This window comes from Sceloporus occidentalis, unplaced genomic scaffold (genome assembly GCF_023333645.1).
Source record: "Sceloporus occidentalis isolate IW3139 unplaced genomic scaffold, rSceOcc1.0.p SCAF_31, whole genome shotgun sequence".
NCBI lineage: Eukaryota > Metazoa > Chordata > Lepidosauria > Squamata > Phrynosomatidae > Sceloporus > Sceloporus occidentalis.
The window spans coordinates 5505408-5518565 of record NW_028317011.1 but is presented as its reverse complement, the minus strand read 5'-3'; the positions used below and the strand labels follow the sequence as shown (position 1 = coordinate 5518565).

Below are 13158 nucleotides of genomic sequence, written 5' to 3'. Positions count from 1 at the left end.
CCTTTTACAGTTGCATACTCCTAGTAACCAATATTCTACAACCATGTCTCCCCAAGATGGGCTGATATTTTAAAAATAACCATATTCTCATATTCAAATACATGATGAAATCATCTTTTAAGGCAAACTTCCTAATTTGAAGTTTCCAATTGGTATACCTATCACTAGCTGTGTATTATATTATTTTGTTTCTCTTGGTTTTGACCTATAGCATTGCCATTTCTGTGAGCTCCAATATCGCATACAGGTTATGTGGAACAGTATGCCTTGGATAAGACATATCAGCACCTTGCTTTAGGACCACATAGGTGCATTATATAGATATGCTTGTAACCTCTGCTTTCCAAAAATATTACTGTTGGCCAGCAGATCTGCCTATCCTACCTACCCTATATATATATATATATATATATGGATAGGTGTCCTAGTCAGCTTGGACACCTATCCATATATACAATCCATCAAACATCGATTACAGACTTGCAACTTCTTTTAAATTCTGACAAAATGCAATTATTACGCCACTCGCCTTTGTGGACCATTAGAACATGTTAACTTGGAATGCAAGGACTGGAACACTTTCAGTAATGATAAAACCTGATCTAGATTGTAACGTCTACCCATTAAAAGTTACTTAGCTTTTAAAATATTAAATCTGGTAAATACACCAGAAATCTGAAATGCCACTTAAATATAGAAATGAAGACTGATGTGATGGAGTGTTAAAATCGATATAAAGAGTTTACTTTCATGTTGACTTGAAATGTATGGATGAGGAAGCCCTGATAAAGGTACAATGTTTAACCCCTTCAATCCCAGGGGTTTTTGGTACCTCAAAGCCCGGTGCAATTTTGCAATTTTTGCGCTATGTCGGTTCAGCGATGATTCTCTTTTCCTGTGAATAGTGTACCCATATAAACTATATATTGTTTTTTCAAGGAGAGATAGAGCTTTCTTTTGATACCATAGTTGGATGATTAGCTGAAAATTTAGAATTAGAAATTTAGTAAAAACTAGCAAAAATTTGAAAAAAACATCTAAGTTTTTTTATATTTTCCCTCTGAATCCTCACAAAATTAGGTAAAGAGACAGAAAATTCCATCCAGATTTATCAATTCAGGTGTCCTGATTTCAGAAATACCTAATTTATATAGATTTTCCATATTTTCACAGCACATATAGGCAACATACTATAAGGTGTACATTACTTTATACAAAGCCGTTAAATTTTTACATTAGGTATGATGGGACTGCAACTCTAATTTGAAACTAATACAACAAAAACACCCACAAAGGTATATATTTCCTTAAAGCAGACAATCCAGGCTATCCTATCAGGGGTATTTGGGCACTCGACATGCAGGTATTTGGCCACCAATCACTGTCAAAGGTGGCCACATAAATTAGTTCCTGCACTTTTTTCACCAACGCGTCTTAATATTTTGTAGTATTCTTAGGATTTTTTGTACAGGGTATGTGTCACGGCAGGGAAATCCTAAATTGTTCAGCCGCCTCTCCTGATTACGGAAATACCCCACATGCCTAGTTTTTTTGTGGTTTTCTGGACATTACAGGGCACAAACGGGACCATGCGCGTTATAGATTCCAAACGTGAAATTTTCACATTTTGCTTTAGTAGGACCTATGTTTCATTTGGGGCGACGCTGGCTTCTGCTGCCAGGGGGGAGTCCAGGCTGTCAAACGACGATGTGTCCCTGATGCTGCACGAAGGGCTAGGCGTACCGGTACGTCCATAGGGGTTTCTTAGTGGGCGTTTTTTGGACTTCCCGGTACGTCTATAGGGGATTGAAGGGGTTAAGGGTGGAAGGAGGTGAACATCTGTATCATTTACAAGTTACAAAGCAGCATGTTTTATTTTATTCAAAAATGTTTTCAACTTTTAAAGGGGAGCGTTCAAAGCTTTCATGCTTCCATTATTGTCCAAAACCATTCTCATCTCCCAAAGAAATAAATAATGTTATTTATTTAAAAAAAAAAACCCCAACTCTTTTTAATCCTGTTTTTCTCTGTCCCATTAGTGTTGACCTTCTTAACAAAACTTTCACTTGTTAACATATAAGTGCCCAAAATAAATGTATTTATAATATATAAATATATAATTTCATATTATTTATTATTTATCTTAAAAAAATAAATACAAAATCAAAGACTTCTTTTAAATAATATAATTGTTTCATAATTTTAAAAAGAATGTTTGGATATTTTTATTTTTCTAAAATAATTGTCATGACCCCAATATACTGCATTATATTATATATATTATAGCTTGCATCATGTGTAAGCATGAGCCTTTACACATACATATCTTGTGGCAAAAAAAGCCATTAGACCAATGTGTAAATATATATTAATTTGTTTGCATAACTGCTACTATAGGATAATAAAAGTGTATTTGATTGCACGACAATGTGTATTTTTGTTGCAAACCACTCAGATAAATAAAGGTCTATTTCTCCCTGACAATTATATTGAACTCTTGAGTGCTTTTTAACACAAGTACATTTCTCATAACCTGCAAAAATATAAACATAAAACGCCATCACAAAAAGTAATCTCTGAATGACAGCTGTTTTCTGCGTCTTCCCCACTGGGGGAAATTTTCATGCAATGTTAAGAAAAAAATTCAAACTTAATAGGATATTTTTAGATTAAGAATTAAGGGCTGATATTAAAGATAAACCATGTTGAAATTTTTATACTATATATTTTTTTCCCTGAGGTAGAGTTCCCCAACATTTTTATTATATTTTTTATTAGATGATACAAAACATGAACTAATCCTAAGGGCAGAACAAACAATGTCAAAGCTGATTACTTCTAGAATTCTGTCTGTTGAAGCGCTTATCTTGGACACTTATCTGTGACATGAACCCAAAACATAGCAATAGACTAAAAATGACTATTTTCGCTCTGCAGCCAGGAATTCGTTTTTTGCTGGTATGGTGCTCAATCATAAAGAAACAAAAAGCATAATGTGAACTCGTTATTTTACAGAGATCCTATTCTGGCTATTACCAATAATTATGTATGCTGATCTTTCTGCTAATATATATGTCTCAGTGATAAAAATGTCCTGTAATAAGTTCTATGAAGGAAGCCAGTGGATCGAACAGCTATTAAATTGCACTTAAGTACCTGCTAAAAGAAGTTTACTTGAAAGCACCATGAATCCTACTGCCATTTCTTCCTGGGAAAAAAACCAACTCATAGCTAATATCTTAAAGAGATATCCATAGTTTTTATTAAAACTAAATGTATTAAAAATACCTATATCTAGCACTTTTTTATTTGCAATTGTTTTGGAACTATTTAGTTTCAATAGGTAGCTGAAGTACACTGATAATCTTGTTACCATGGGCAAGCATGAGGATCTGACCGACTTTGACAGGGGCCAAACTGTGATAGACGACTGGGTCAGAGCATCTCCAAAACTGCAGCTCTTTTGGGCTGTTCCCGGTCTGCAGTGGTCAGTACCTATCAAAAGTGGTCCAAGGAATGAAAAGTGGCGACAGGGTCATGGGCGGCCAAGGCAATGATAGAAAGGTGTCAGAACACTCAATGGAGGCCCAACCTCACAACTTTTAGGACTTAAAGGATCTGCTGGTGCAGCACACCTTCAGAGGTCTAGTGGAGCCCATGCCTTGACAGCTGTTTTGGCAGCAAAAGAGGGGCCTACGCAATGTTAGGCAGGTGGTCATCATATTAAGTCTGATCAGTGTATATATATATATATATATATATACCTGAAGCTGCAACTTATAACAAATGTGTGGAATCTTACAAGAAATGTGTTATTAAAGTATCATTTATAGCATATTTTCCAAAATTGGGACAAGATGACAAGTTTTAGAGGGTTAGATGTGTATCTAATAGGAAGAGTTTTAACAAGACATTTTATGTGACTTTGTCACCTAACAATTAGTATGGAATTTAGGAGAGGAACTTTATTTCATATTAGCATGTTTTATTTTATAAACACATTTCTGCTTATTCTATACATGTTATTGTCCTGGATAACAGGGATATCAGAAAAGAGGGGGATAGAGGGATTCGGATTCCAAAGAGGGACTGTTACTTCCTAAAGAAAGACTCCTGGGAAGTATGTCATAGGAGTCGTTCCATTAGTAACACCAATTTGCAACAGCAAACAAAAGAATTTTTTTCTTAGGAAAAATATTAGAAAACTATTTTGTTAAAAAAGAGGTCATGGTAGTTCATTTCCACATTAAAAAGATGAGAAACAGAATTGCTATTACGTGTATGATGTTCAGCATATAACATTCCTGCTGCTTCAAAATTTATGTTTTTATAATTTTTTTCTTTTTTTTTTCTGATTTCTGCCAATGGAAGATTTTCTTTTTAGGACAACGGACAGAATCTCTAGTAAGGAATCTTTCTGACGGACTTTAATGCGCTAGACTAGTTCTACAAAAGGGTGGCTTATATCTTTTCATTTATCTGTGATTTGTTTCAGGGTTGAACAAAGCAATTTCCCCCATATGTGGGAACTGAATCCTATGAAATAAGCCTGTGTGTGCATATTCGTTTTTATTAAACCCCAAGAACACATGCAATCTTCTTAATCTGAATGCTTATTACTTCTCAAGTTGTTAAAGATATTAATCAGACTACCTGGTGTTTATTCATATATTGTCTCCCAATTATATTTGCTCACCTGTTACATGCTGTTTCAAGGTTTTTTTTTCTAATAATTGAAATATGCAACACTTTAAAATTACAGCACAAATTAAATAACGTTTATAATAATCTGACTTTTGTGATGGCAAAGATTTTCACTTTTTTCTGCACAGTAGCATTTATTCGCGTCAAATTCTTGGCACTATGGAATTTGCTGGTGCTCTATATATATAAAGTGTAATAAAGTGTAATGCGCTAGTTTAAGACCCTGCAAATATTAACAATCTTATCTAGACAAGCGATTGTTACAATTTTCTACTCCCTAAACCTTTTACCAGTCATGACATTTCAAATGTTTTACCCACCGCTATGTAGTAACCATACATTGTTTCCAGATATATTTTCATGTGGGAAACAGACATTAGAATGAGAGAAAAAAAAGCTCTGTTTAGCATACACACTTGCGTTATACACACATACATAGTCCTAATGTCTATCTCTAATATCCAGGACCCCATATCCTTCATGACTGTATTCTGTTCAGTACTGGTGCAGAGAGATTAACTGTCATAGTTAGTAGGAGATCCAAGCATATGATGGGCATACAACCCGTGCTTACATCCTGTTACAGAAGGCAAGACTGGAGCTGTGCCAGCTCCATCCTCTCCTTAGCAAATGGTGTTATGTTTTGTTCCGCCACAGGCATCTGGCAAAGGACAAAATGACTACAAAAGCAAAATAAAGAAAACATCAAACTTGACCTAGAGGTCAACACGCAGTAATTGCTCATTGGCAATCATGTAGCTCTCAGCGAGATCATGCTGAACACAAGTATTTCCTTCACTTTATATGCAACATCCAGAATGAACATGTGTTTAGAAGTTGGAAGTGGAAAGGCACACCAATACATTAATACTATTCTTTCCCTATCAATGTTTAGAGTCTAGTTCATACTAGTATTACAGTAAAGTGACATTGTGCATTGTGCGGCTCAAAACACAGCATGGAAGAGGAAATCCACATTTATCTGGTTGTCCAGCATGATAGAACAGTGTTCATGGCCCAAGGTAGCAATAACTGAAGGCGGTTGAGAAAGGTCTAAGCCACTAAATGACTAATACATTCTAATGAGGACTGAAAAAAGTAGAAGGCTGTTGGTCAGAGAGATGCACCATTGAAGACATTGGTCTCTTGGCTAACTAAAAATCAGATGTGGGCTTCTTGGAGAGAATAGCTGTTAGGCATGCTTCAATAATGCATTCCTAAATATAAGCACCAAATAATACTAAATATGAACTAACCTGCTTTTCTGACATGACAAAAAGTTGCTCTTCATTCTTTGTAAAGGCCATGTCTCGAAGAATAGGGCCAGAGTCCACCACCTGTATGGTTTCATACTGCAAAGCTTCCCCAATGGGACCATCAACACGTATCTAGAAAGAACAAAATAAAACATGTTTCATTTGGGGTTTTTTTTTTCATACTGCATTTATATTACAACATCGCTATGCACAAGTATGCACTTGTAAGTATGCAGTCCAAAATATTTAACTTTCGTTTGGCTAATGTCTCTGTTGTCGTCTGCAAAATCTTGAAAGTTGATTAGTCTATATAAATACACTACAAGTTGTTTTTCCCAAAATATTACAAAAATCTGTATCAAGGCACAGCTACTGGTATTAGTTGGATCAATAGCAATGACATGGGACCAAAATATACAAAATATGTATAGGCAGTGTGTGCCTTGCAAAAAGAATAGCGTAGATTACAAATAACCGTTAAAATCATAGGAGATTTCAGTAGAATTATAACCTTCATATAACAGAGCATTACAGGGAAACGCATCTATATTGATGAATACTCCCTGCACAAGAATAATTAGAAAATGACAAAATACAAATACCATATGGATTGAGGTAGACAGCAATACATTGTGTCAGACCATCTTCTAATACATGCTTTATTTTTTCTGATGATCCCATTTTATGCACTTACTGCTTATTGGCTGTATCCTTGTAAAAAGTTACTTTCTTCTTTTTTTTCTTGACCCTTGGACAGTTAAAAGGGGTCACTATTTTTAATGGCTGAGCCAAAATTATTTGTCAGCATTTTACAAAGCTTTAGTTGCCAATAATGTCTCAAGGTCCTTAATCATTTTATAAGGAAGTAAAACTCAAAGTCATCTGCTTGTAACACGTAAGGTAAAAGGCTCTAATGCAGTAGTAATTGACTTAGGGTTACAAATAGAAATGACCCTTAAACTCTGCGGTCAGGGTATGCACGCTGTTCAATTTCTGCACTCAAGAACATCCTAAGACACATTAGTTCAATTAACATTCTATTAATCATATATCTGATGCAATGTAGTGTGGTTTTATGTTAACCAGTTAGAGCTGAGCCAAAGTTCCTTAAACCAGTATATTTGATAATCATATCCTTTACGGAAATAATAGTTAACTTTGATATTTCAATATACCTTAATGAAAAAACACCTTATGTGTTTGCCATCACAACTCCCCTTACACATAGAAACCGGGTTATATTGAAATAGCTATACTAGTGCAAAGTGGTAAAGGTGGAGTTTACTAGGTAGCAGGCAGCAGAAGGTTTTTACTAAAAGTTCTAGCTTTACCACTTTCCACCTGAATTAATCTATATACTAATCCTCTGCTGCACTGTAAATTCATTTATCAGGTTCCTGGCAATATCCAGCATTCCATTATTATTACATTGTCCCTTCAAAAGGAAGAAAATAGTGTTTGTTAAGAAATTTTTTTTTTGCCATGGACACTGTTGTCCTTGTACGGACACACTGCTACCTAACAGAGACTTGAGCCAAAGTGACAGTCCAGTTTGGCCTGCTGAATCTGGCTCACTGTGTCTTTAAACTATTACCCCCTACAAACTGCCTCTGTAAGCTGGACGTACTACAAAACATCATCCTTTCCAACATGGATGCTGCCTTTGCCAGTCTGCATTGTCGTCAGATTTCTAGAACCAGTCTGCCTCTATCTTGGTACAAGGTAACTACAGTCTAATATTCCCATGTTTAACACTCATAACTGCTACTAAACATGATGAATATTAAAAAGACTCTGCTTGGGTAATATGAATTGTCTTTACATGGACAATACATTTTTAATACACCCTGTTTTTAGAAAATTGCACGTTTTAAATACAGTGTACACCCAAACCTAGGTCTGATAGAAAAAGTCAGGCACCCAGAGGTGATTTAATATAACCCTTGGCCCTCAGCCCTTGTAAATATCTCAGAGGATCCAGGCTGCTGTGAGACCTTTCCTGTGATTCTTGTCTGCCCAAGCAATTGCTAGTAAATTACAGATACTGGCTCAGGCAGACCTGTATGATTATTATGGCTCCAGGTGAATTATTGTGGATCTAGCTGATTTATTGTAACCATTAGCAGACCAGACATGTCTCTGTAAATTATGGATGATATATACATACTAGGTTATCATGTACTATTAGGCTGGATTATAGATTGATTAGTTACATTGATATGATAGTTGCAGACAAGCCATAAAAAATCATAAATACATTAAGCACAGGAATATGGCCATTTATTCAGCAGAACAGACATGTGATGTAAACTGTTTCATTGTGTACATTCATGATGCTAATTTCTGATGTTGGCACTGATGTGAAACTGTAAAAAGACCAAATCATGGGTAGCAGAATAGACAATTATATAATCGACAGGTTAATTCATGGCATGATTTACTTTCCAGACTTCTTTTAAGCATAAATTCTGCAGATGCTAAATTCCTATCCTGCAATTTAACTTTTTCTACAATATGTGCCTTACCATAGCAGCTGTTCTACGAAATGCCCTCAATGTCCAAAGGTTAGTAATGAAGTTAACACTGTGTTTGTGACCTGGCTATGAAGGGTTACTTGAAAATCATTACTGGATCTTTATAATGGAAACCAAGATGCCATTTCCAAAATGAAGCAACTTGCCTATAAATTGTTCCTTTATAATCACTCAAATGTCATAAAAGTATTACGTGTGTAAAACACATTACTTGTTTGCAAATTAGTTATTTACAAAAAGACTGTAGTTCACTTTTTATTTTGAAAGAATAGGCATCCATTTAGTCCTTCCCACAGAAATATATATCAATGTGCATGTATGTGTCTCAATTCATGGAAGAAGCATCTGCTCTGCATCTAGCTTTGAGTTCTCAAGTTGCCCGCCGTGGTAAACTAGGCTTAGACGTCTAACCAAACTCCATTTCACTGCTGCCAGAAACCAGTGGTGTTCTTTACTTCTGTGAAACGGTCCAATGTCCACTCTAAACAATAGAGACAGGTATTTCTTTCTAGATCTTTTAGGATGAAAGTTCTCTTTATGTTATTAGAGCCTTGCATAAAGAAAGAGGGTATCAAGTTGAGTGGAAACATACGGTAGTAACTCATGGAATGGCCAGCTGCCGGAGTTTGTACAATTTAAAGACATGAGTTAAAATGACAGACTCCTATATCTTTCAGAGTTTTAATCATTAAATGATTATGTGTCATTGGATGATTAACTGCCATCCTTGGGCATTTATTTTGGTCTATTCATTAAAAAAAAAAGGAAGTGGTCAATCAAGTTGAGGGTTAACTTAACTGACCAGACTTGACCGAGTGTCGGGTTTAGTAGTCGGAGCCCAATATGCAAGGCTGGAGACGTGGATGAATCAAAAGCGAGGTACCGATAGGGATGAGACGTAAACGAAGTCAGGATAAGCAGAGGTCAGTCCAGGCAGCGAAGGTTCAGATACGATAAGGTAAGCGAAGGGTCAATATCCAATGAAACAATGATAAGGGAGCACTGACGTATATACGTAGAGAGCACAGTATATCTGAGCAATGAATGAACTAAACGGCACAGATTTATAGGAAGGAGGAAGGGATACTCCCTCTGATGTCCAGATTAACCTGATTCTATACACCTGGGAATATTGTGACTGTGCCTTTAAGAAAAGGAGTTGGATGCGTGCGCGCCACTAGAGGGCGTGCGAGAGACGGAACGTGTTCTCCGTTTCTGTTGGGACGGCCCTGCAGTTGTGTTCCGGCCATCCTGAAGATCACCAGGCCGGGAAGAAGACCGCGGCATCATCAACGGCGGGGAGTGAGCAGTTCTGCCACGTCGGACCCCTCTTCGTGCGTCGCCATATCGGCGGTGTGGGTCAGAAGGAGGACGCGGCGTGGGACCAAGGTGAGTACCGCGGCAGGGACCTGACACCGAGGTTGCATGCTAACACTTGGAAAACCATATATTCTAATATTGTTTGCAAGTTCTTGCAAGTACTGGTCACTTAAAATGTTTAGTTCCTGGTGAGAGCATTGGAAAGTGGTGCCATTGCATGTCCTCATTTGAAACTTGCAAAATGTAGTGAAAACACACAAAATATCCCACAAAATATCATTCAATTATGAAAAAAAATATTAATAAAAAAAAACAAAATAAGAGGAGCATCGCTCCTACTCAGGGGAATGTGGAGGTTAGTGTGTAAAAATATACCCTATGTGAAGGCATGGATCTCATCCTGTGCCTCTCCCTATACTGTGTCTGGTAATTTGGTGATATGGGGGATTAAAAGTGAACTTTGGAGGCACCTATGTCTTCCTGGCCCCCTCTTAAGGGAGAAAACCCTTTGGAGAGGCACAGAGCCTATACCATCTCTCTCCTCCTGTCATTAGGGTTGTAGGGGGTACTGTTTGTAATATAAATAATCTAATTACCCTCCTCCCTACTTCTAAAGTCCCCAGGTACAGGGAATAAGGTCTATCCAAACACCCCCTTGGCAGCTAAAGCTGTGTGTGGGGGGAGGGAAGTATTTAACTTATCTCCTTGTGGGCTTTTAAGTGTTGTCAAATGAAGCCCTCACCTCCACACTTTTGGATTGGGGAAAGGGGTCATCGAGGTAGATCCCAGGAATGTTAACTGGAATATTCAAACATTTCTAAACTTTATCAGTAACAGTAATATATATTATCCAGACCCTGAAAAAGTAAGTGATGTATCAATTTCGAAGGCAATGTCTGTACTTTTGCCATATATTTATTAAAAGGCAAGAAATGGTTATGATGCTTTGACATGACTGAATGTTTCACCCTAAAAAATTACCTGGCTAAGTGGTGCGGTTGTTTTACAGGCATCTGGCACTATGAAAAAGGTTAATATGGCTGTTAATTAGACTGTGTCATGCAAGAAAAGGCCACTCACAAAGTTAGCAGTTTTACCTGTCTTTTTCTCTTTAATTGAACTTTAAGCCGAGAATCTGCAATGCATTAATGTCAATAATGTTCTCAGTTATACTGTTTCTCCTTCAAAATTCTTTCCACAGTTGTGTTTTCTTGACAAAAGAAAAGATATGCATGTTCCTACTCAATTACTCATAGTGTAGAGACTGCGTGTGTAGTGTGATATGTACAAATAATATGAAAATGATATCATAAACTTCATGCAACTTTATACATGTGAAAAAGATATACTACTTCCACAAAACAACTAGTTAGGAAATTTGCATTGATGCTGGAGAAATGTCCACTTGTCCTTATAAAAAAGATACTCATTTTAACTGAAAATCAGGGGATGACTCTCTAATAGGCTCCTGACTAAACTGGGAACAGTCAGGGTCTGGCTTGGAGGCTGAGAGAAACACAAATATTCCCTTGATCAGGCTTCCAAGGTAAACTCTGATCTTGGGGTGAGGGTAGTGATGGTTGACTCTGCCATATTAACCTCGATTCTCTAAATATCAAGCCTAGTCTTGCCCCTATGTTTAATTCACCCAGCCTCTCTAGGATCTGTCACTTTCCGCCTTCCACAAAGAGCAAGAGGAAAGAACTCAAGGGGCCAACCTTGGGAAGTTCCCAGATATGTTCTTTATATCTCCTATATATACACCACGGACCTTTACAAGACTTGTCACACACATATTGCATGCATTACATATGATTTAAACTTTTTATATCTTATGCTATAAAAACAACCATTCTTTGTGGCCTGTATTTTCACCTCCCGTCGATATATTAAAACACATGAGGTTTGTTCACAGATTTTTGACCTTTTCGTTTTAGCTGCGTTATGGATAAAGGAATGAAACTGTAAACCTTACTTGATCCTTGGAGCTGAGAAAACCTGTCTGACCTAACACAAAATGCCTTTATAAATATCAGGTCTTTCAACAGGATTATCCCCCTATGGTTTCTTATGAGACTGATAAATTGAAAAACATTGAATCTGAACGGTTCTTTTGACTTTGTAGTCAAAGAACACATACTCATTCGTTTATGCCCCTTTAAAAGAGTTAAACGCATCCTAGGTACATCAGAGTTTTATAATTATTATGACTCTTATTGCCTCATTATTTTGGGAGTAAAAAAGTACTTTATATAAGCAGCCAACAGGCACATGGTTCCAGTTTCGGAGGAAGGATGTGTGTTTATTATCTACACCTGTGCCGGACAGTAGGTTGGCAGAAGCCCAAAATGAACAATAAGAGGGGGGAATCTCAGTCTCAGTTCACAGTCAATTCATTATCAAGGCATGTTATTAACAGTCTCACTGCTCGATGCTGTTTTACTAAATATAATGATTGTATATATTTACAGTAACATTTACATTTAACCCTTTCAAGACCGGGGCTATTTCACTCTACTGGACCAGAGCATTGTTTCGTGTTTGTTTTACGTGTCTTTAACCCTACTTTTCTGTTTAGGATACTCAGGCAATGTATATCTATTTATTATGATTAAGATGCAGCAATGTGCAATGGATAACCAGACGAGGGTCACCCTGCTCAAATCTGGATCACGACATTTGTTATATTATTGCCCGTTACTGTCAGACAAAGGTATCACAATGCATTATTGATTCAGAGACGCTATTGGGATCACCTAGTGGTTTCATACAGGAGGAGGCTACCATATCTATAGGAAAAGAAGACATTTTCCACCCCTTCATGTCTCTTGTGTTTGGAACTTTAACCCCCTCACAATATCTTAGGGTGCACATATAACTTCCTCTTTGGGACTTGCTGTTCATAGCTTGTTTTAGAACTCGATGGGACATTTAATTACATCAAAAAGCCAAGTTTAAAAAAATCTGTTTCAAGTCACAGAGGTTAAAATGTATGAATAAAGCGATCCTATATAATTTGAATGGGTTAATCATTTTAACACATAATTATACACATTATAAAGGTAACATATTGTAACATTACACCAAAGCATTAGGTACGAGGTATGTAAGACATGCTTAATATTTAACTTCATCACCATAGTTTCTTTTGTGAAATATTTATTATATCCAAATAGCATCTTAGCACTGGGACAAGGCGGTGGGTGAGAAGAAAAAAATGTGGTGTCAGAACATTATTATTATGGTGATGTATTCACACTGTTTCATTGATTTCAGTTCCTTTCAGTAATTCTATTGATCTAGCCATTATGCCCAATTTTCCCCCCTCAGCCTGTGATTGCCAT

At 36.8% G+C, this 13158-nt stretch overlaps 1 protein-coding gene across 1 annotated transcript in view; it reads right to left on the bottom strand.

Moving 5' to 3' along the window:
• Positions 1-13158, bottom strand: part of LOC149298764 (plexin-A4-like) — a 286899-nt gene that overhangs the window by 141484 nt on the left and 132257 nt on the right. Inside the window, exon 3 of the mRNA XM_089487082.1 lies at positions 5961-6092. Coding sequence (XP_089343208.1) covers positions 5961-6092 — 132 coding nt within the window. The remainder of the gene's footprint in view (positions 1-5960; positions 6093-13158) is intronic.